We start from the raw sequence: 24,136 nt of genomic DNA, 5'->3' as shown, positions 1-24,136 counted from the left end.
TGAGGGCCCCATGCCCAGAAAAAGGATCTTAATTCACCTTTAGGCTGTGTGTATGGTTCAAGAGCATATTCTATTGGTCTTTAATTTGTCATTGTCATTCAGGCTTACAAGGAATGGAAGATCATTTCTTCATTTACGCCTTTATCATCTGACTCCAGAAAGGAAAACTGTCCACTGATTGAAGTGCCCCTGGAGAAATCTAGCTCCTCCCAGGGTCGGTCTCTCATGATGAATCCAGAAATGTATAAGGTGATTTTCTGCAATTTGTCTATATGCTGCTTTGACAGGGAGCCAGTAAACAAAGTTTGGGTGAGAGGATGAGGTTAAAAATAGAGCCCAGTACTTGATTGGTTTTCTTGCACATCAGCACTGAGGAGTGGAGGATGGGAGTGGGCATGGCAGGGATCTTAGTGTTGGTAAACTCTCTTTTTAAAATTTTTTTTTTGTTGGAGTTCAATCTGCCAACATATAGCATAACACCCAGTGTTCATCCCGCCAAGTGCCCCCCTCAGTGCCTGTCACCCAGTCACCCCAATCTCCTGCCCACCTCCCTTTCCACTACCCCTTGTTCGTTTTCCAGAGTTGGGTGTCTCTCATGTTTTGTCACCCTCACTGATATTTTCACTCATTTTCTCTCCTTTCCCTTTATTCCCTTTCACTAATTTTTATATTCCCCAAATGAATGAGATCATATAATGTTTGTCCTTCTCCGATTGATTTGTTTCACTCAGCATAATACCCTCCAGTTCCATCCAGTCGAAGCAAATGGTGGGTATTTGTCGTTTCTAATGGCTGAGTAATATTCCATTGTATACCTAGACCACATCTTCTTTATCCATTCATCTTTCAATGGACACCGAGGCTCCTTCCACAGTTTGGCTACTGTGGACATTGCTGCTAGAGATATGGGGTGCAGGTGTCCCGGTGTTTCACTGCATCTGTATCTTTGGGGTAAATCCCCAGCAGTGCAATTACTGGTCATAGGGCAGATCTATTTTTAACTCTTTGAGGAACCTCCACACAGTTTTCCAGAGTGGCTGCACCAGTTCACATTCCCACCAATAGTGCAAGACGGTTCCCCTTTCTCCATATCCTCTCCAACATTTGTTGTTTCCTGTCTTGTTAATTTTCCCCATTCTCACTGGCGTGAGGTGGTATCTCATTGTGGTTTTGATTTGTATTTCCCTGATGGCCAGTGATGCGGAGCATTTTCTCATGTGCTTGTTGGCCATGTCTATGTCTTCCTCTGTGAAATTCCTGTTCATGTCTTTTGCCCATTTCATGATTGGATTGTTTGTGTCTTTGCTGTTCAGTTTAATCAGTTTGCAAACTCTCTTTTCTCAGCAAAGAGTGAGGCTTGATGGTTGGGGCGCTGTCTGAAAGTGAAAGGGGGCTATACCTTCTAATCACCTCTGGGACTCAGTCTGTTCAGAAATTTTGAAGTTGCTGACAGAGAACTCAGATGTGAAGTCTAGGACAATAGTTAATGGAGACTTTTATACCAGCCTTAACTGTTGTTGGGGCTAAAAAAATTTTTTCTCTACCATTTAAGATTCATCTAGCCAGTCTAAAAATTAAATTGACATGAGATGAATTAACAGAAAAAAAAACACTTTAATAAGGTAGGTACAGGGAATCGAAATAAACATGAGATTCCAAAAACAGGCAAAATGAGATGTATATGTCATCCTGAATCAGGAAAAAGGGGATAGGTCTCTAGGACTTCAAAGGGAAAGAAAGTGATTCACAAGAAGATGAAAAAGATGCATGTTTGGTCAGAAAATGTTTGCTGGGCCATCTAGAAACAATGAGACATAGAAAGGAGTTCACATAAGCAGACTTTGCTATAATGCTCCCTGTTTGCCACCCATAGTTCATATAATACTATAGTTATCTATAGTGATTGTTCTGTTCCTGGAACAGGTCGTCTAAATTCTTTTAGGCAGTCTGGGTGAAAGCCAAAGTTTCTTCCCAAACCTTTTGTTTTTTAAAAATAATTTGCCTAGGGCAGCCACAGTGGCGCAGCAGTTTGGCGCTGCCTGCAGTCCAGGGCGTGATCCTGGAGACCCAGGATCAAGTCCCGCGTTGGGCTCCCTGCATGGTGCCTGCTTCTCCCTCTGCCTCTCTCTCTAGCTGTGTCTCTATGAATGAATAAAATCTTTTTTAAAAAATAATTTGCCTAAAATAATCCACATGCCAACTGTCCACATTTGGGGGTGGCAAATTTTGCTCCCCTATACTGTTAAGGGAGCCAACCTGCAGCTACCTCACTGAGGAGGAGGCCAAAGCTGAGCAGTGCTGCAGACTTCTTGACTGAGGGAGGTTGATGGGGGTCTCGAGAGTGAGAGCAACATCACAGAAAATTGAATCAGTAAAACTAAAAACTTGAGGGAGAAACTACCACCCTAGTTTAATGTCTCCTACAAAGTGCAAAACAAACAGAATAGCAATTATCAGGTTATTTTTGTAAATGCCTAGGAGGCTCTGCAGAAATAAAAGTTCAATCGCTGCCAAACTGTGCAAACCTCTAGGTAGCCATGAATCCACTGTTGTTTTGAAATGTGCATTATTTAATCAAGTAGGCCCTCCCCATGTTCAAGTCATAACCTGCTTATATCTGCAGTCCTCAATCATGGCATAGGTCATGAGTAATTTAGTAGTAATGATAATGGTCTTAGAAGTGTATGACTGGCTTAATTTTTAAAAATAAGTTACAGTAATTGTCTAAATGTAACCACTGGGATAAATTGAGTGAAAGGTACATGGGACCTCTTTATGCTATCTTTATAACTTCCTATGAACCTATAATTATTTCAAAATATAAAATTACAGTAGATCGGGCAGTCCTATGCTAATGCTGTGCTTCCTTACTAGAGCTTCACTAATCTGTGCTGTGGCCACCGTGAGCCCCTCCTGTCCTGCTCACGCTTGTGCTGTACTTAAATTTGCTTTTTTTATTTTACCAAAATGAGTAAGCCCATGAAGTGTATCACATTGAAGCTATAGACAAGCAACTCTCCACCTTTGTTCTCAATTTAGCTCCTCAATGGAGAGCTGAAGCAGCTATACACTGCCATCACACGGGCCCGGGTTAACCTCTGGATCTTTGATGAAAACCCAGAGAAGCGGGCTCCTGCTTTCAAATATTTCATGAGAAGAGATTTTGTCCAAGTTGTGAAGACAGATGAAAATAAAGGTAAGGTCTCATTAAAATATTCTGGCTGTTGGATACAAAAGGTGTTACTCTAACTTCTTCTTATGGTCAGCTATAAAGGATATATAGGTTTTTTTTTTTTTTAAGATTTCATTCTTTTATTCATGAGAGACACACAGAGAGAGGCAGAGACACAGGCAGAGGGAGAAGCAGGCTCCCAGCAGGGATCCCGATGTGGGACTTGATCCCAGGACCTCAGGATCATGCCCTGAGCCAAAGGCAGATGCTCAATCACTGAGCCACCCCGGTACCCCAAAGGATATAGGTTTTTGAAAATGCTTTCTTTCCACATTCTTCTGAGAAATGAGAGTTTGTATTTACTGCTAAGGTGTGCGGGGTTGCGGGTGTGTGTGGTTGTAATGCAGTGGGAGGAGGTTAACTCCTTCAGGGAAGATCTTTAAAAGTGAGGATTATGGCAGGTGCCTGGCCGACTCAGTGAGTAGTGCATTTGACTCTTGATCTCAGGGTCATGAGTTCAAGCCCCATGTTGTGCATGGAGCCTGCTTAAAAGAAAAAAGTGAGGGTCATGGGCGAGGGTGAGAGGAAATAGGCTTTGTTGGGGGAACACCAATTGCTATGGTCTTTGGACAAGTGACTGGCAATATCTATCAAAATAAAGAATGTACTGGTTTAAAAGTGACCCAACAATTCCTGTTCCAGGAAACCTATCTTAGAGATATTCTTGTATAAAATCTCAAAGATACATGCACAAAAGTGTTCCTCACAGTCCTGTTTGTAATTATAAGAAACTAAGATGACCTAAATGTCTGCCAGTGAGCAACTGTTCATAGGGGCTGCTCTCATCCTAGGACTGAGCCAAACCAATATTGTATGTTGTTTGGATCACTTGCAGAGACTAGCTAATTAAAAAAAGGAGTGAAGATCTCCTGATAGGATAACTAGCAGAGAAGTAATCAACCCTTCATAAAGGAGAAAATTGTTGTCTTTCTTGTGGGTTAGCTAGTTGTTGAATTGGTCTCTCCAGGCCACAGTTAATTTCTCTAAGGAAAGGGGAAAGTGCAGGGCTTGGCCACTGTGCAGAGGTCTGCTGATTTCCTGAGCATTTTCTGGCCAGTTTTATGGGGGCTATTTCTGGTTGCAGCCAGTGGCCCATTTGGGGACCAGGGTTAGCTGTTCTGTTCCTGGGCTGTTACATGTAATGGGGGAAAGTTGAAGTCTTGGAGTTAAAAAACAAACAAACAAAAACCTAGCTTCTCATGAGAACATTAGAGCTTTCTACCTGTGTAGCCATGTGACTTTGTCCAGGCTCGCTTTCTCATCCTGGGCCTTCATTTCTTCAACGAAAACGGAGCAAGGGGGCTGGCCTGCCGGGGTCATTCTTAATCTTTCTGCAGCCTGTACTCTTTATTCTCAAAAGAGATTCTGGCGCCTGTTGCAAGAGGTCATCAAAACAGTCAATTTTCTTTCACTTAAAAATTCAGAATGAAACGAGATCACTATTTTCTGTCTTGGTAGCATTAAGAGTACAAGAAAAAGGACAGTCTTAAGTGTGTTGTAAGTTGCACATGGTAAAGTCTTGGAGAACATCTGTTCCCACCGTTCAGGGGAGCTTGTGAGGAGCGTGGTGACGTGTAACTGGGGTGTTTTTATCATTGTGCCGGCCCTGTGCAGAGATACCAGGGGGCTCTGCTACAAGGGTAAAGTGTCACCAGAGCACTGATAGCACATGGAGTCAGGACAAGATGCTGCAAAGCAGTGCTGCAGGGCATGGTAGAGGGCTGGCAAGAAGGATTTTGGACCTTCTAAATGAAGCTGGCAGGTCCACCTTGCTGCCCCCCATGCATATCCCTTGGCCCGGGTATCCTGGACCCGTTCGGCCCAGGTTTGGCTCTCAGCCCAGTGCTGGTGTTCAGTCTTTCTGTGCTCCTTGCAGCTGTGGCTCAGAACCTGCAGAGAGGGTTGTCCACTGCCGGTGGTGTTCGGGGGGCTGCAGGAGGGGTGGCTAATCTAGTCACCAGCAGGCGAGTGTGACAACGGAAGGGCCTGACGGCAGGTGGTTATGATGGTCTATGCCCACCCATGAGGATATGTCACGTTGCTTACCCTGAGTGCAAACTCTGCACATTTGAAAGTACTGTAAAACTCTGTCACCTTGTTCCTTGCTAAAGGCCCTGGGTGGAAGTTTGCTAAGAGCTACACGGCTTTGGATTTTGAAGGACGAATTAGAATTTTCTGTTTTCTAATCCATAGCCATAGGAGAGGTGGGTAGACTGAAGTTCAGAAACTGAGCAACATCCTTTCTTACCCCTACTTCCTTTTTCCAAAACCCACAGCAACCTGGCTTGCTAAGCTAAAATCTATCTTAAAATGAATCCTATAAAGACAGTGCAGGTGTATTTGTTTGCCTGGGCTGCCATAACAAAACCCCACAAGCCATACTATCTTATGGTACTGGAGGCAAGAAGTCCAAGATCAAGGTGTCAGCAGGTTTGTTTTTTTTCTGAGACCTCTCTCCTTGGCTTGTAGATGGTTCCATGTGAGCCCCTGGTTTCTCTTTCTGTGTGTTAATCTCCTCTTCTTGTAAGGACCTAGAGTCACCCTAACGGCCTTGTTTTAACTTTATCACCTCTTTTAAAGGCCCTGCCTCCAAATATAGCCAAATATATATTCTGAGGCACTGAGGTTTAGGTTTTCAACTTATGCAATTTTGGGGTATGGGAAGGGGGCCAACTTCGCACATAATGACAAGTTTAAGAGAACGAATGCCAGAGAAACAAACCCACTTCTCTTTTCTCATTTTAGACTTTGATGACAGCATGTTTGTTAAGACTTCAACGCCTGAGGAGTGGATCGCTCAAGGAGAATATTACGCCAAACACCAGTGCTGGAAGGTAAGGGGCTGGACCTGGAGTGGGGGGCAAGGGTGAGGGGGTGGTGCAGGGAAGGTCTTTGTGATTAGTGACCTCATCAGGCCTCACAGGCAGGTTTCTCACCGTCATGCTCATCACCAGGATAAGGCCAAGGTTTGGGTGCTTGTGCTGCTGCTTCTGAAACATCAGGCCACCCTTTGATGAGGAGAGCTCCCTGTCTGGCTCCTTCTCCAGTGCAAGCATGACAACTCTTTGCAGGGACCAGGTGCCATCATGTACTGAGAGGAAAACAGAGGGTCCTGGCCTCTGCTGCACAAACAAAGCCTGATGCTCTTTTCTTTCCCTCCTGTGCTCTGTGTTTAAAAATTTGTGCCATCATCGCACTGCATTTTGAAATAGTACCAGATTGGTCATTTGTTTTTCAAACTGATCTGACATAGACTTGACTCCCAATCTGAGACTTTGTCACTTGAGTGAGTTGACCCATTCTGGGCCACAAATCATCCTAGTGAGCTTGAGCAGCCTTCTTCAGCTCACTAGGATGAGCAGTCATTTCTAAGGGGTGAGAAAACAGAATGCACCCTGCTGCGTGTTTGGGTGTGTCTGGAAAGTGTTTCCATAAATATGTAGTATTTAGTTGCTGGAACTCGACAGAACTCTGAAGCTTTATTCACTGCCCATCCTTGTTGTAACTTGGCTGCTAATATAAAACCAAGATTCTTTTTAGGGGAAGGAGCAGGGAGGGAAGAGTGGAATAATATCCAGCAGGTATAGATATGAAATTGGAAAACTAGCTAGTCTTTCCCTTTATTCCCTTCAGAACACTGTTGGTGTCAACCCAATCATGTTGCCCATGGAGTTCCAAGTCTTTATCCTTTTAAAAAGACACTTTGAATGTTTGAATCTAAAATCTTTTTATGGGAGTTGGTGCAGATGAGAATGTTATAAAAAGGCTTCTCCTCACCTGATTTTGAATCCACTAGAGGACTTCAGGACTCAGGTGGTTTCCTGAGTTTTTGGCTGCATGTCAGTGACTGTTCCAGAACCACCATACAAATGGCATTCGCTTGAGATTCACTCATTCAACAAATTCCTGTTGAACTTTGGGCCAAACATTGTGTTTAGGTTGCAGGGATATGATGGTGAGCGGTTCAGGCACTCAGAAGAGTGCACAGCTCCAGCTGTTGGCAGGTATCCCAGTTGAGAAACCAGCTGCCCCTAGAACCACCTGTCCTGGACAGGGAGGCCAGAGAAGGCTGTTTTAAGTAGGAGCCTTGAGCTGAGGGCCTATGGGATAAATGAAGTTAACTGGGCAGAGAAGGTATGGAAGAGCATTTCAATCAGAAGGAGCACCATGTGCAAAGGGCCGGTGGTGGGAAGGAGTATGGCACAAGTCATGGGAATGGAAGGAGGCCTATGAGGCTGGGGAGGCTGGAGCAAAGAGCCTGAGGGAACAAGATGTCACCTTGTCTACATAATCCTTCCCTCAGCCACACTGAGACCTAATCTTTACATGCTGGACCAGACGTGACTTTCTACCCTATGGCCTGTGCTTTGAGACATGGTGTCAACATGCCTGTTTTAGAAAAGCAGCTTTCTGCTGGCAGGAATAGGGGTCCAGGCAACTCTCCTGTGATGCTCATCTGCCTACCTTCTACTTGCTCAACACAGACCTGCATGACCCACAGATCTAGCCAGTTATCTTATGGAATGTGATGACACCATCTCCATCCCCATCTCTACCCCCATTTCTGTGCTATAGCTGTTCTACCAACACTGTTGGCCATTATAGTTACCGACTAGAGAAAACCTGTGTAGGGCCCAGAAGAGCCGCTGGGTGACTTTGGGTCCATGGCTCTGTGTCTTTGCTGCTGTATGCTATGAGAAGGATGAAACTTCTCACACGTAGCTGTTGGAGGATTCAGTGAAGGTGTTCATTCTGGTGGTTTGTAAAAACACATCCTGCATCCCTTTTCTGTGGATTCCGTGGATTCAGGGCACTTCCACAAGGAAGTGAAGTAGGAAGTGTTCACTGGTCATATTACTGGACTTTATCCTATGAAGCCATTTTTTTTTAAAGCTCATCAGCCCATTCCTGCTCCTCCCCCTCAGGCTGGGCTGGGGTGAGACTCACTGCCTTGTCAGTGCAAATGTGGCATGTGTGCTTTAACCGTTGTTCTGTGTGTCACCTCCAGCCCCTTGCTGGGAATCAAAAATTTTTGCCTGTTTTAGGTTGCAGCCAAGTGTTACCAAAAAGGAGGTGCTTTTGAGAAGGAGAAGCTGGCGCTGGCCCACAACACCGCCCTGAACATGAAATCCAAGAAAGTCAGCCTCAAGTAAGAGTCGTAGGGGTCATCTCTGATGAGATCAGCTGGTGAGCTCTGTTGGGGCGAGGTCACCATGCCGTGGGTACTCTGTTTTCTCTCTCTCCTCCAGAGAGAAGCAGATGGAGTACTTAGAACTGGCCAGAACCTATCTGGAGTGCAAGGAGCCAAAGCTGTCCCTCAAGTGCCTGAGCTATGCCAAGGAGTTCCAGCTGTCTGCCCAGCTGTGTGAGAAGCTGGGGAAGGTATGGGCCCAGCCCACGCTGCCACTGGGAGCACTGGGCTGCTCTGGAGCAGACTCCCTCAGCCCCTGCTTGCATCAGGGAGGGGCTCTGGGCCTCCAGAGAGGGACAAGTCGGCCCCAAGGACCGCAGGGCAGCTGTTCTTTCTCCAGTTGCCCAAGTGTTTACGTGGCTCCAAAGATGTGTGTATGTGTGCATGCCTGTCTGTGTAAATGTTTGCAACCTGATATTAATCATGGGAGGCCAGGTGTTCAAATCCAAGGGAAGGTGGGCTTTGGAATATTCCTGCCTTCCTGTCCTCCGTGTTCAGTCTGGAGTCTGCCTGTGTGAATAACCTGGCACTGATATGGCAGTTTTTCTGGGTTCTCAGCAATTGCTCTAGATCTGCACCAACCAGTCTAGCAGCCACAAGCCCCAGGTGGCTATTTAATGACAATGTAATAAAATTACAAAAACAGTTCCTCAGTCTCACTAGCCATATTTCAAGTGCTCATTGTTATAGAATATTTCCAGCATTGCAGAAAGTGCTGTCAGACAGAGCCACTGATCTAGAACTTAGCTACTCACAGAATGGCCAGCAGGCTGGTGGTGGGCCACAGATTTTTATTTGTCTGCCAAAGGATTAACACAGAAGGTGACAGTAACCAATGAGCGACTGTTACAGCAATTTGGCATTGCTAGAACATTCAAGCAGTGATGACTTTTTTTTTAAAGCAATTCCCTTGTCTTTTTTTCCCTTGAGATATAATTGGCATGTAAAATTTTATTAGAGGTATTTGGCATATGTATATATTGCAAGATGGTCACTATAGTTAAGTTTTCTTAACATCCATCACTATGTAGAGTTATAAGAATTTTTTTCTTGTGAGGAGATCTTTTAAGATTTATTCTCTTAGCAACTTTCAAATATACCACAGAGTGTTGACTATAGTCATCACGCTGTACCTCACACGATTCACTTCCAGTGTATCTGTTGTGAGGTCCTGGAGGTGTAGAGCTAGGTAGCTTGAGAAGCTGTGCTTTAGAAAGCCCAGCTGGGGCTGCTGCATTCTCCCCAGAGGGGCTCTCTGGTTCTCCAGCAGGGATGTGGGGCTCCATGGCTCTCTGAATGTAGTAGCTCCTGGATCCTCAGAACACCCTGGGCATTGGGTAGTTGGGGGTGGCACCTACTGGGGACTTTGAACTGTGGCCCCAAGTCAGTGGGGCCCACCTGGTACTATCTGCCCTGCCCTATGTTTATTAGGGGATGTGACTTGTTAGCATGTGGGAGATAGGAATGGGTTAGGGAGTTTGGGTCCTAAGATTCTAGGAATTAGGGTAGCTTCCATCTTTACTATATGGCTGTTAGCCCTTCAATCTCCCATGCCGCCACCTGGACCTTGAGTGGTGACAATTGCAGGGAACCAGCCTAAGCCTTTGCTCCCTCTTTTTGCCCACCAGTGCCAGCTATGACCGAGTCAGGGACCGCCTCCTTACTTACTTACCTTGCCCACCTCCCCGACCTGGCAAGCTCTTCCTCAGAAAGTAGGAAGCAGGGGAACCAGAAGGCCAGAAGTACAGCCTGTGTTCCCTTCTTTGTGACTTCTGTGCCTTCAAAAATGGTGGCCACCCCGCTCCTGGTGACAAAGCGTTCCCTGTTTCCTTCCCCTTCCACAGGCTTGACCACTGGGGGCAGCCTCTTCTGCTTTCTCTCCCCAGTACATTCTAGCAGCTCCAAGCCCCATCCAGGGAGGGGTCCGGTTCCTTTCTTTGCTCAGACTCCTCCCTGAAAGGGTGTTCAACCCTCAGCAGCCTCAGACCTCCTGAGGTCATCCCACAATACTAAACAGCACGATTCAAGTTGACCAATATGGCAGCAGCCTTTGTCAACATCCTTATACCAAATTGCCTCCCTGTCCTCAGCCCCCAAATGTGTGCCACCCCTGCAAAGAAATGGTTGTGAGGAAGTGCTGGGGCATAAGACTTTTTTGTAGGGATTCCTCTGCCTTGCTTGCTTCTTGCCTCTTTGCTGAGAGCGACACTAGTCCTCTGGAAACCTCTCAAGGTCCTTGCTTTGGATGCCAGGGGGACCCCTCCCCTCAGGGAGCAGAGTGTACAGAGCATGGGGGCTGCCACTTAGAGCCAGCCCTCTGCTCTCTCTCCACTTGGACACACGCTTGGCACCTCATAGGGCGTGCACTCTCGCTTGGAGATTTTCCTTCTGAGTAATCAGTATTGTCAAGAGGGGACAAGAGACAGGGTTATAGATGTTCTTTCTGGTTATGGGGTTGTATCCATGTGGCTGAGATGGGTCTAGATGCTCTCTGCTCTGAAAGGTCTCTGGACGTTGAAAAACCTGATTCCTGAATTTTCTTTGTATTTTGCTACTTGGTGTAGATGATCTAGATGAAAAAAAAAAAAAAGCCAGCTGAGATTTATTAGAGGGCCTGGCCTATGTGTTTTGTCTTATTTCCCTTTGATTTTGTTTTCTCTCTGGATCTCAGGTGCAGCAAGTAGAATTATGAAGTGAGATATTCAACAAATAGGTGGGCCCCTCCTGTGTGCCAGGCACTGTGGGTGCTCACAGCCAGCGACAACATAGGGGCCTCTGCCTGTCACAGAGTGTCCCTTCCTAGTGGAGGAGAGGGATGACAGACAAGCCAGTGGCTTTGAGATGCCAGTGGTGATGAAGCTAGGTGATGGGTGAGGGTAAGGAAGTGTCAGATGCTGTTCTTTTGAGCAGAGGGCCAGCAGGGAGCTTCCTTTTTTTTTTTTTTCCAAAATTTAAATTCTAGTTAGTTGACATACAGTGCAATATTGGTTTCAGCAGTAGAGTTCAGTGGTTCACCATTTATGTATAACACTTAGTGCCCATCATAACAAGTCCCCTCCTTAACCCCCATCCCCCATCTAGCCCATCCCCCACCCACATTCTTCCCTCAACCTAGTTACGGGTGCTGCCTTTTGAGCAGAGACTGTGAGAACTGCTGGAGGGCATCGAAGGCCAAGCATCCTTGCAGGCAACAGCTCTGCAAGGTGGGAGTGTGTTGGGGAGCTCCAGGAACAGCAAAGAAGCTGGTTGGGCTAGATGAGAGTGAGTGGGTACAAGTAAGTGGTAAAATGAACAAGAGACAGTGGCAGGAGCAAATCATGAACCTCAAAGTCCATGGTAGGGACTGGATTTTATTCAAGTGTGACAGGGAGCCAGTGGAAGGTTATGACTGCAGGAGTGACATGGAGCTCATTATTTGGATGCTCTGGGGGAGGTCTGTGGGTAACAAAAGTAGAAGCAGACAGGCCAGTGGGGAACAGCAGCTGAGGCTTGATGATGTGGCTTACATTGCTGTGATGGCAGTGGAGGTGGTGGAAAGGAAATTTGGGAAAACGTTGGGAGAGCCAAGCATAACAGGTTACCCTGGGGGGCTTGACGGAAGTGTGGTAGAAGAGTGGGATATAATCTTGTGTTTATGGCAAACCCACTTGTGTTTATGGAAAGTCTTGTGGTTTTCCTTTGTTCATCCTCTTTCTCTTCATGACTGGTCTCCATTTCCATTCTGTCCTCCCTGGCAGCCACTCCAGTGCATTTAATGTGGAATCCCCATGTGCATGTATAATTGAAGAGCAAATAGTAGTATTTTCTCTAACATACACATTTTAGGCTTATTTAAATAGCATATTGTTCTGTTTTTTACTTTTTCCACCCCCTGCTAGTGTTAGGCCTGGCCAGGTTTTTGGCCACTGATAGTAATCCAGAATGGGCATCCCCTGCATTTGACTTACCATTTCCCTATCAGAGAACATCCAGGTTGCCACCAACAGCCAGCTGCCATACATAGCACTGTGGATTGCATGTCTCCTTACAGTCCTGGGGACTACTAGGAGTGGGCTTGCTGGCTCTAGGGTATGCATATACTTAATTTCACTAAGTGAAAGTGGAAGCCACTTTGTTTTCCAGAACAGCTGTGCCAGTTCGTGCATTAGGGTTCCATGTACCCAACATTCAATTGGTTCTGATTTTCTAATTTTTGCAAACTTTATGGATATATGTTACTGTGGTTTTAATTCACATTTCTTTATTAGTGAAGTTGAGCATCTTAATAGACTTGTTAGTCATTCATGTTTTCCCCCAACCATGACCTGCCACTTTATATCCTTTACATAGTTTTCTGTTGGGTTTTCAGTAACGTCTTTTTCCGTGGTTGCAGGAATCCATTTAATGTTCTAGACCTGTCCACTCTAATACAGTAGCCATTAGCTACAGGTAGAAATTAAAGTTAAAACTGATGAAAATGAAATGAAATAAAAAATTCTGTTCCTCAATTACGCTAACCTACATGTCATGTGCTCACCATTCATATGTGGCTAGTGGCTACCAAATTGGCTAGCATAGATGTAGAATATTTCTGTATTCACAACAAGGTCTATTTGACAGTGCTGGTCTCAGTGTTAAAGTTTGTCTTCTCTCCATTAACTTCATTTCACATGAGCTTTGTTCAACAGTTGTGATGTAATTGAATGCATCAGTTTTTCCTCTAAAGTTTGAGTGTTTTCGGTTTTGCTGAAGACTTTATCTCTGAGTCACAAAGATATTCTCATACATTTTCTTCCAACAGCTCTCACATTTAGATCTTTGGCCTATCTGAAGGTTAAATTCGTGTCAGGGTGTGAGGTTGGGATTTAACTTTGTTTTTCCCCATATAAAGAATTTGTTTTCCTAATATTATTTATGTCTTGGTGTTTTTCACTGGAGTCCAACAAATAGCAGACATTATTATTCATGGTGTTGGCTTATTTTTGAGATAAAAAGTTATGCTGTGAATACTCTAAGAGTATATTTTACTCTCTCCTAGATAAGAGATGCTGCCTATTTCTATAAGCGAAGCCAGTGCTACAAAGATGCTTTCAGATGCTTTGAGCAGATCCAGGAATTTGATCTAGCACTCAAAATGTACTGTCAAGAGGAGCTTTTTGAAGAAGCTGCTATTGCAGTGGAAAAGTAAGTGGTTTTATTCTCTCCCTTCCCCCATGCTGCTCCCTCCCTTCCATTGCTCCCTCTGGGCAGTCTGCCCTGGATGGTGTTATCCTGCTCTTTTGAAGTGGCTTGCCCATATCACACTCCTTTCACTTGAAGTGGTGGCATCGGTGCTGGATCAGGAGCTCCTTGAAGGCAAGAGCCAAGCCTAAAGGATTAACTGAGGAGCTGGATGGGAAGTGTGGGAGGAAAATGAGTAGAATATAATCTTCTGTTTACAGCAAACCTGCCATTGGTTTTAGTTTGTTCATCCTCTTCCTCTTCATGGCCAGTCTCCATTCCCATTCTCTCCTTAGTGACCACCATTCCAGTGCATTTAGTAAATGCACTCTTAATATATGTATGTTTAATATACTTTACTCTCTTTATAAGCTTTGACACCATGTCATGAGGAGAAGGGGTAGAAGATGAAGGGTTTATTACATGTGTACATGACACACATGGCAATCTTGTGCTAATGCTGGTTCTGTCCTCTCCACCTTTACCTGCTGAGTTGACAGTTTTGCTGATTGTCTGGATAAAGGTAAGAGTGCTAGTGGGCCATCAGGATTTTGCTTTACCATGATCTACTGGCAGATCTTCAGTCATGCACTCATACATATGTGTGTGAAACATATGAACACATACTCTCATAAGTTTCATACATGACCCACTGGAGACCTTCTTGAGCCTTTAGCCTACCTCATATTCCAGAGATGGAGATGGTAGGGTTGATGGTTGACAAGGAATATAGAAAGAGCATGTTGTTGATTACCCTAGGAGATCTTCCCAGTGGTATGGGACAGCTAGAATCACAGAATCTGCTATTCTGCATTTCTGTTGAGCAGGATTTTGAGACCACTCTCAGCTCCTGAAAGTAAGATATGGGTTGGTTCTACATTTTTTTTTTTGCTTTCTATCAAATTATACAAGTGACAAAATGAACATAACTGACCCAGATGTTCAAACTTCAGATTTTTATTTTTTTAAACTTCAGATTTTTAAAGTCAGCTTTTATTAAAAGGCACACATAATTCCCACAAAATTAACATACTTATGTAACCAGTACCTCAATAAAGGTACTCAGTACCTTGAATTTTATTTTTGGAAATGGAAAAGTAGGTGTTCAGTGCCATGGGTGGGAAAAGGAGCATATTCCCTTCTCTAGTTCTTGGGTACCATTATATATATGATATACACAATGGGTGTGTATTAGTCAGCTCAGACTGCTGTAAGGAAATGCCATAGATTGGGTGGCTTAAATTACAGAAATTCATTTTCTCCTAGTTTTGGAGTCTAGAAGTCCAAGATCAAGACTACTAAGAGCTCTTTCCCTGGCTTACAGATGGTTGCCTTCTCACTATGTCTTCATGTGGCCTTTCCTTGGCACTTACACATGGAGAGAGAGAGAGAGAGTGCACAAGAGAGCTCATTCTCTGATGTCTTCTTTTTTTAAAAAAAGTTACTTATTTTAGAGAGAGAACAAGTGCATGCAAGTAGGGGGAGGGACAGAGGGAGAAGGACAGAGAATCCTAAGCAGGACCCCTGATGAACACATAGCCAGATGCTGGGCTGGATCCCATCATCCTGGGATTGTGACCCAAGCCAAACCCAAGTCAGATACCCAACCAACTTAGCCACCCAGGTGTCCCTCTCTGGTGTCTTCTTATAAGGACACTAATCTCGTTGGATCAATGCTCCACCGTTGTAACCTCATTTAACCTTAGTTAGTTCCTTAGAGAGGCCATCTCCAAAAGTCAACCACACTGGGAGTTGGAGCATGAATGTATGAATTTTAGGGGGTGCAAACTATCCATCCATAACAGGATCCAGTTGTGACATTTATTGGGTTATCAGGGTGCGCTGCAGTGGTGGTGGCAGTAATTGACCGGGCCAATTCTCTTGTGAGTTCATATGACAAAACTGACTGAGAGGTTTTTTTTTTTAATTAGTTATTTAACCTTCTGTCCTTAGTTTTCTAGAAGAGCCTTAGTCACAGATTTTCCTCAGAAACATCATTTTCTTTTATTATTCTTTTCAGCTTTATTGAGGTATACAACTGAGGGTTTCTAATGATGTGTTGAATTGAGATCTAAGTGTAACCTGAGTATCCACTGGAGCCTCACACAAGATCTAGTTGAGTGTCCTTTGAACACTCTGCATACTGAGTGTAGAATTCAGGTGCTAACTGGCCTGACTCAAAGTGCATTGAGGACATTTTAAATTTGAAAAGAAAATACCTGGGTAGCTCTTCATACTTGGTAAAACAACTCGTTACTCCATCAGCTCACATGTGAAGTGTACTCCCTTTCTTCATCTTTATTTACACCCCTCAGGGGAAGCCTGTTTTACCAGGAAATCTGATGTTGGTAGCATAACTCTGGGGCATCGTAAGGCATCTAGGCACTTTTCTGGTTGTGACAAGATGGATTTTATCCTAACGAGAGTTCAAAAGTGAGCATGTTTTATTGGATTGTTCCTGTGCCTTAATAACTGTGGGACTGTAGTGTGGGATATACTGCCCTTGATCAGCAGAGAAAAGAGGAGCATTCAGAGCTTCATTAATCTCAGTCTAACTCAACCACGCACATACCTGGCAGAAGAGAAAAATCACAGGTTGGGTAATAAGAGGAAGTCGAATGTTGTGCTGGTGTGTGTGCAGTCTCTGTCTTCACCCTGTCTCATTAGTCCTGTCTCAGACGCAATGGAGTTGTAGACCCAACTGATTATCATGCTTTTATGAAAGTTTAAGGTTTTTTTTCTGGGATAATTTTGACTATGAATAATTATTGCCCTTCAGATTGACTTTCAAACTTCCCTAACTTCCCTTTGCTTAGGTTGCAACTCTATTATGTTTCATTAACTAAATATACTAATGCTTGGTTCCTTTGGAAAATAAAGAAGGAATTTTATCCATGTGAAGTGAAGCATTTGTAAAGCTGCTGGACAAGTTTAGCTCGTTTTGTAATTTATATCTGCATGTGGGAATTGCATTGAACTTACTTTGTGCTGAATTTGGAGAACGTTTCCCATTGGGTGGTAGTAAGCTGACATTTGTGTTGTCTATTATTCCAGGTACGAAGAAATGCTGAGGGCCAAGACCCTTCCCATATCCAAGCTATCTTATTCTGCCAGTCAGTTTTACCTGGAAGCTGCAGCAAAGTACCTGAGTGCAAATAAGATCAAGGAGATGATGGCTGTTCTCTCGAAACTGGACATAGAAGACCAGCTGGTGTTCCTGAAGTCTCGTGGACGACTAGCGGAAGCTGCAGACCTGCTCAACAGGGAAGGTCGGAGAGAAGAGGCTGCCTTGCTGATGAAGCAACATGGCTGCTTGTTGGAGGCTGCCAGGCTCACTGCTGACAAGGACTTCCAGGCCTCGTGTCTGCTGGGGGCTGCCCGCCTCAACGTGGCCAGGGATTCGGATGTAGAACATACCAAGGTCATTCTGAGAGAAGCCCTTGACCTCTGCTGTCAAACCAACCAGTTGTCTGGCATTGCTGAGGCACAGTTCCTTCAGGGGGTAATCCTGAGAGACTTTCAAAAGCTCAAGGATGCCTTCTTCAAGTTTGACACACTCAATCACTCGGCTGGAGTGGTGGAGGCACTCTACGAAGCCACCAGCCAGTGTGAGGCCGAGCCTGAGAAGGTCCTGGCTCTGGCTCCCGGGGGCCTGGAAGTCCTCCTCAATCTGGTCAGGGCCCTCAAAAGAGTGACGAACAATGCTGAGAAGGAGATGGTCAAGTCTTGCTTTGAGTTTTTTGGGATTTCTCAGGTGGATGCCAAGTATTGCCAGATAGCTCAGAATGACCCTGGACCCATATTAAGAATAATTTGTGACCTGGATTTGAACTTGCGAGAGAAGAAAACAAAAGACTATTTCTCGATAATGACTGACCAGGTAAAATTAGCCCTCAGCAAACACCTTCTGAGCAGGCTGTGTCAGATCACAAAGAGCCTACTTGGGAAGACCTACCCAGGAATCTGCATGCGGTTTATTGTAGGCTTGAAATGTGAGGATGAAAACTGCAAAGATTTCCACAGGCCTTTGCGGCGTTGTGAGGCCAGGTGTTTGGTTCAGTCAAAAATGCACTTGGTGGCGATCAGTGGGTTGCTTTTGGAAGCCAAAAAAGTATTCCCCAAAACCTTGGCAGAGGAACTTGAAGAAATTGATTATATTTTGTCTGCAGATATGTATGGCCTTTGCAAATCCTTCCTGAATGTCCTCTTCCCCAAGCATTTCCATCAGAGAGTGTTGTCAGAAAACCCCATGGCATGCAAAGACATCCTCAAACCAAACTACAAATCCTTTCGTTCCTACAGGTCTGCTCTGAAAGAGTACATCCATTTTCTGTTTCAAAATGAAAGGGCACGAAGCCGCCGAGAGTCTACAGACCTGTGGCTGAGCGCCATGCAGGCTTTCCTCGTCTCCTCCAACTATCCGGAGGAGTTTGAAAAGCTGCTCCACCAGGAGGAGGACAACTACAACAGGGAACTCAAAGCTCTAGAGGCTGAAAAAGAAGAAAGGGGTAGGGGGAGAGGCAGCAAGATGAAGGGAATAGAAGGAAAATTTGGCATGTTGGCACCCAACAAGGATGATGACAATACCGAGAAGACCCACCTTTGCTTCATCCGGCTGCTGGAGAATTGCATTGACCAGTTCTATGTGTACAGGAACCCGGAAGACTACAAGCGGCTCTTTTTCCGTTTCATGAATGTCCTTGTCAAGAGGTGCAAGGAACCACTCATCCCCAGCATCGGAAACACGGTGGCCCTGTTGGAGTTCCAGTTTGTCCACTGTGGGGTGGTCCTGGCCCGCCTCTGGAAGAACACCATCCTGTGCCTCCCCAAGAGCTACATCGCGATCTTGCACTACTGGGAGTTCCTGTTCAGCAAGAAGGACATGTTCTCCATCATCCAGGAGTACAAACCGAAGGACGTGACGAGAGCCATTCAGGATTTCCGGTTCCACCTCTCCTACCTTGTCAAGGTGCTATGCGGCTATGAGAATGTGAAATTCAATGTCCTGCTCGATGCCTTCAGTGAGATAGACTACGTGGTGTCCGGTGAAGCAGAGCGGACCCTGGTGCTATGCCTGGTGATGCTGGTGAACGCCAAGGAGGTTCTGCAGCCCTACTGCAGGCCTCTCCTGTACCAGCACTTCCAGGAGATCCAGAAGAAGCTGCAGCTGATGAGCATGGACTGCCCGGACCAGGTGCCCGAGAGGCTCCTGAAAGTGGTGAAACGGGTGTTGGCGGCGGCCAATGTGAAGTCTGTGGCCGAGGCTCTGCAGGACCTGCTCTTCGAACGGGACGAAGAGTACCTGATGGACTGCCACTGGCGGTGGGACAGTGCGCACGCCAAGGGGTCCGTGGTGCGCGGCCTCTATCATGAGGAGGTGAAACTGAACCGCCTGCTCTGCGTGGACCCCGTGAACTACTTTGCTGAACCAGAGTGCGAGTTTGGGCAGGATGAGACTGATGAGCTGGCCTTGGAAGACCGGGACCGCCTCCTGGCTGCCATCCTTTCCCAGAAGCAGCGGAAGGCTTCCATCCAGCGGAAGCTGAGAAGGGCATGCCTGGTGGTGTCCCTGTGCATCAGCTGGTGGAGGAGGGCGAGTGCTCAGACGGAATGCTTCCAGGAGGAGACCAGGGAGCCCGGGGCTGGAAACTTCAAGAAGGCTGATGTCGACAGGACCCAGTGCGACCTGTGTGGAGTGAAGTTCACCCGAGGTCCTGACAACTATTTCAGCTCTGGGAAAGCATTTGAGGGAGAGGCTTCCGAGGCTGTGGCCATTTCCAGGGCTGAATTGGGAGACATGGAGGGTCTGGAGAGGAATAGCGAGTCTTATGAGCAGCACATCCTCCTAGAGCGCCATCGGAAGCAGCAGGTGGCCTACCAAAAGTACTCCAAATTTTTCCGTGAGAAGGTGGACCCGGCCATCGATGAAGGCAAGCTGGTGGTACAGGACATCGAGCAGAGCATGTGGAACAGAAGTCATCTGGGCTCCAAAGAGCACAGCCACATGCTGCAGAGGAAGGTCCAGGAGAACATCAAGAAGGTTTTGGACACAGTGGAGGACCTCTACAGGCGGAAGGCCTGGGTTTGCGGTAAGGGGTCCTCAGGGATTGAGGCCAGGTGGTGTTAGAACCTAGGCTTTGAGAACACATGTCAGGGCCAAGTCCTTTGTGGTGAGGTCTGTCCTGGGGATGACAGAACTTGGCATTAGCAGAAATACAAGTGAGGAACGTGTGTTCTCAAATTACATCAAAACCCCATCATTTGAACCACCCTGCCCTCAGTTAAAACGTTGTGATTATCTTGGGCCGGATGGTTTCCTCAGCACTATAGACAAGAGAAGGGCTAGCCAGCTAATTCTGTGGCAAGGATCTAGGGAGAGCATTTAAAGTCTTAACGAAACTCTTAAGTTTCTGATCTATTCATCACTGGTCATTTTTTGAACATCTACTCTGTATTGAGCCCTTGGCTAAGATCTGGAGTTGCCCGGTTCATCTCTTCCTTTTAGGAGAGTTCCTTTTTTTTTTTTTTTTTTTTTTAAGATTTCATTTATTTATTCATGAGAGACACAGAAAGAGAGGCAGAGAAATAGACAGAGGGAGAAGCAGGATCCCTGTGGGGGAGCCCGACACAGGACTCAATCCCAGGATTCTGGGATCACGACCTGAGCCAAAGGCAGAAGCTCAACCACTGAGCCACCCAGACATATAGGAGGGTTCTTAAACCATACCCCATGTGGGAGTTTAACAATAAGAATTGTTATGTCGTCTTTGAATCTTTTTTATTAGCTATTTCATAGCAACACTGAGTGGAACTCATGTATAAAATTAGTGAAATTAAATATTCAAACTTAGTCTATAATTTGGACACTCCAGTTTAAGGTTTAGTGACATTGGCAATCTCTACAGATACACAGGGATGGTGTCAGGCTGACATTTAACTGTAGTGTATGTTTGTGGTAGCACAAGTTGGCTGTGGGTCCTTATCTCATTGTCCCCCTCAGGGGAAACACAGAGACAGGCTCTTGGGAGGTGGTGGGGGCTTTGGATCTAGGACTGCTTGGTCTGATCTCTGCAGCAGCCCCCACACTCAAAGCTCTTGTTCTTTGGTCCCTGTAGCAGAGGAAGTGATGGCTCGGCTGGTCAACAGTCTGATCCCGTCAGTCAGGGATGCTCAGGAATGGCTGATGAAGACAGAACTCCACTTAAAAGAGGAAGGTAAGGAGCCCTTGATTTCAGGGTGACACTCTGGTTCTGCTGACCCCCAGGTCAATGTGAAGTGGAGTTGCCTATGGTGTCAGTAGTGGCTGCTCAGTGTCTAGGAGCCTCGCTCCCTGTCAGTGAAGTTATTAGCAACATAGTATCTGAGCTTCCCCATCTGACTGTGAGGGCTCACCTTAGTTTCTTTTTTTGAAAATCTCTTTTGACACTCCTGAGCTGTTATCAATGACATCTAGTCACTACTCATGCTCAATACAGTGACTCCCAAGGATTGACAAAGTATTGAAAAGCCTTCTCTTGGTAGATATGCTTGCCTGTGTCAACCATTCATGTAAGTCAGCGGATAGCTATTGAATGTTTAGTATGTATCAGCACTGTTTTGGTCTTGGGGATATAAAACAAACACATGTGTGAGCAAAGCCAACAAAATCATTGGGAAAACTTGCATGCATCTTCCTAATAGAGGGTTAAGGGCTTGTATGCAGTGTCAAGTTTCTCTCCTGACAGAATGGTCTTGCCAAATTCCATACCATCTGGAAAGTCTACCCTCTTGCCCATTCCAACTATTTATTGCCTGTTCTTGCCCAGATCTTACTTCTTCTTACTTCAAATATTTCATATGCTCCAGAATGCTCTTCTGTGGGTCTTCCTAATCCATACACTACTGGAAAATCTGGACCCCAGAGTTGGGAAAAACTAGAAGGGACTTGGCACAAATCCTTACCATAGGGCAGAAGAAAATGTTTAGATTATAGTGTCTGCTGGGACTATGATTTTTATGATTGTTTCAAAAGGAAGATAACTGGTATACCAACTTGAGTTTGTGGTTGAGTTTAGGTTTTATTTGATTTCTTTGCAATTTAAAGGGTCTCTAAAATAAGGGCAGAGGAACAAGCTTGTATAAGAACTTAATTCTAGAGAAGGGTGTTTACTTTTACTTGGGCTCTGATTTAGGCTTTCTTTTTTTCCCCCTTTAAAATAATTACAAAGATACCAGGTTTTACTGGCATGTTATATTTTATAGCAGAGTAAAAAAAATCACTGTTCTCTACTTTGTTTCTGGTTTTTTGTTTGTTACTTTTGAAATAGGTATCGTTCAGGAAGATGATTACGAAAATGAAGTGGAGGACTTTGGTGAGCTCCGTCCTCGAAGGCGTCCTCGGAAATGTGGGAAGCAGAGAAAATACTAACATCCACACGGCTGCTGCCTCCTAAGCCTTCAGATCATTCTATCCTGACTTAGAATTCGAGTGCTGGGGCAGATGAGAAAAAGAATGTAAATTAGCTTAAAAAAATAGGGGAGTCTAGCAACACCTTTGATTTTTGCTCTTGTTATTTCTCTCACTGGTGGCTTTGATCTGATCACTCTGTCACCTGTAATTCTAGCAGTGTTAGTTCTCTCTAGAACCTGTTCAGATGAGAGGAGTCATAGCTGAAATAACCTTGGGACACCTCACCCCAAAGCCCTGAGGTTCTCTGGTGCATCACCATCATGACATGAGTCATCAGCAAGGGACATCCCCAGCCTGAGAATTAGCACTGCTCTGGGCTGGGGAATCCCTCCAGGGATTCCCTCATCTCCTTTCACACAGCTGCAGCATCAAGTAGTACAAGAGCCCCCATGTGCCCAGGCCACCTGTGACCCCAGGCCACACTCTCTGGTCATCTCTGAACCTACTTGTAGCAAGGCCCCTTCTGTTATGTACCTTAGCCTCTTTTGTTCATGCATCTTTTCTGCCCTCATTCTTCCCACTCTTTTGTGATAATTTTCAGCTACCTGTGCAAGTCATGTTAGACTACCTCAGAATGTAGTCCAGAACTCCTCCAGCGTCCTGTAGGTGGGAGCCTCAGGACCTTTGCCCTACGAGGCCAGCCTGGGGTATGTTGCAGGGGGTTTCCAGCCTGCCTCTCCAAGGTGGTCCTAACTCTGCCTTGGCTATGGTGCAGACATTCCAAAAAATGTTTGTATGTGGCCCTATATGTCTCATTTTCTTGGTTGAAGGAGGCTATTGCTTCATCCCCCACCCCAACTGAGCCAGTGGCCATCAGTGTGGTTCCATTCTGGAGGGCTTCATGCCGCTCATGGTTACTGCCCTCCCTCACCCCTGCCCCTCAGTTCAACGTGATGTGAAAGCTCTGATTATGTTGGTCCTTCATTGATCTGCCCGCACAGCAGAGCCAACTTTCTCTCCATGTTGCTGCTGCTTTTGCTGCTTATTGGTTTCTCCTTATTGTCTTTCTAAATGATTCTGTTTCCTTGTTTTTAATTTTTGTTAGGTTATGTTTCTAATTTTTATTCCAGGTGTTTTTTATAAACTTCACTTGCCAGAAGAAAAGGGAAAAACCCAATCAAATCTTGCTGTATTATCACATTTTTATAAAGTTAAACCATTTCTCTTACATGGAACTGTCCATTTATTTATTTCGTCTCCACTCAGAGTCAAGGGGTAAATCCTGGCACTGGTTCTCGGTGGCCAGCTGGTTGATGCTGACCAGGGCAGGAGCTTTTGAGCCTTCTGAAATGAAGATATTCAGGGATTCACAGATGGTTGTGGTGTCTCTTGAGGGCTTGCTGTGCCTCCTGAGCATTTGGGGTGTGGACTATAAGGAGTTTTGTCAGACTTTACCTCTTGAGACTACCCCAATAAGAAAATAGCCCAGGGAGGCAGGAGACCAGCAGGGAATCATCTCCTGCCTGCATTGGGGGGCTTAAGCTGGGGTGGGTCAGATCACTGAGTGCCTAGATGCAGCACCCCCTTGGGGGCTCAGAGTCTGCTGTGAGAGGGAGGTGGAGACATGGAAAAGCAGCAGTGATAGAAATGCATATCCCATGGCGAGGCAGAGTGGGGGGCAGCAGCTGCATTTACATAACCCAGCAGGGCCTCAGTTTCCCCTTTGGGGGAATTGAGTGGTCCAAGAGCCTTTGTGCCCTGGTGCCTAGTAGTCCTATAGGTTGTTGCCATGGGTTTGAGTTCCCTCAGGCCTTAGGTCTGTGATCTCAGGGTTTGCTTACATTGGGTGAGCAGGACAACTGAATCTTAGGAAACAAAGTGTTCTTTGATCCTAGACTTTGAGGTCCAGGAGGCTCAGGCCAGATGAGGCTGCTGTCTTCTATATCAACACCATCTGATAGAACTCCCTGGAGAGAACCACTCCCAAGATCCACCTCCTCAACTTGTAGAGGGATTTAGAGTGTGGGTGTGGAGGTTGGGAGAGAGGAATGAGTTTCAGCATGAAGCACCAATGACTTCAATTCTCAGGCCTTCCTAGTAGCAGGGACTTTGGTGTCCCAGGCCT

General features: G+C 45.6%; 1 protein-coding gene across 1 annotated transcript in view; it reads left to right on the top strand.

Moving 5' to 3' along the window:
* The window catches only part of TRANK1 (tetratricopeptide repeat and ankyrin repeat containing 1), a 108,228-nt gene extending 84,989 nt beyond the window's left edge, over nt 1–23,239 (top strand). The window contains exons 16-24 of the mRNA XM_055321456.1: nt 103–249; nt 3,040–3,196; nt 5,978–6,066; nt 8,278–8,381; nt 8,482–8,614; nt 13,441–13,586; nt 16,677–19,711; nt 20,738–20,836; nt 21,929–23,239. Of these exons, the coding sequence (XP_055177431.1) occupies nt 103–249; nt 3,040–3,196; nt 5,978–6,066; nt 8,278–8,381; nt 8,482–8,614; nt 13,441–13,586; nt 16,677–19,711; nt 20,738–20,836; nt 21,929–22,029 (4,011 nt within the window). The 3' untranslated portion in view covers nt 22,030–23,239. The remainder of the gene's footprint in view (nt 1–102; nt 250–3,039; nt 3,197–5,977; nt 6,067–8,277; nt 8,382–8,481; nt 8,615–13,440; nt 13,587–16,676; nt 19,712–20,737; nt 20,837–21,928) is intronic.
* The last annotated feature ends 897 nt before the right edge of the window (nt 23,240–24,136 follow it).

The sequence above is a fragment of the Nyctereutes procyonoides genome, unplaced genomic scaffold, assembly GCF_905146905.1.
Source record: "Nyctereutes procyonoides isolate TBG_1078 unplaced genomic scaffold, NYPRO_anot_genome, whole genome shotgun sequence".
Taxonomy (NCBI): domain Eukaryota; kingdom Metazoa; phylum Chordata; class Mammalia; order Carnivora; family Canidae; genus Nyctereutes; species Nyctereutes procyonoides.
Note: the sequence above shows the minus strand (reverse complement) of the source record. Positions and strands in the feature narration are given on the sequence as shown.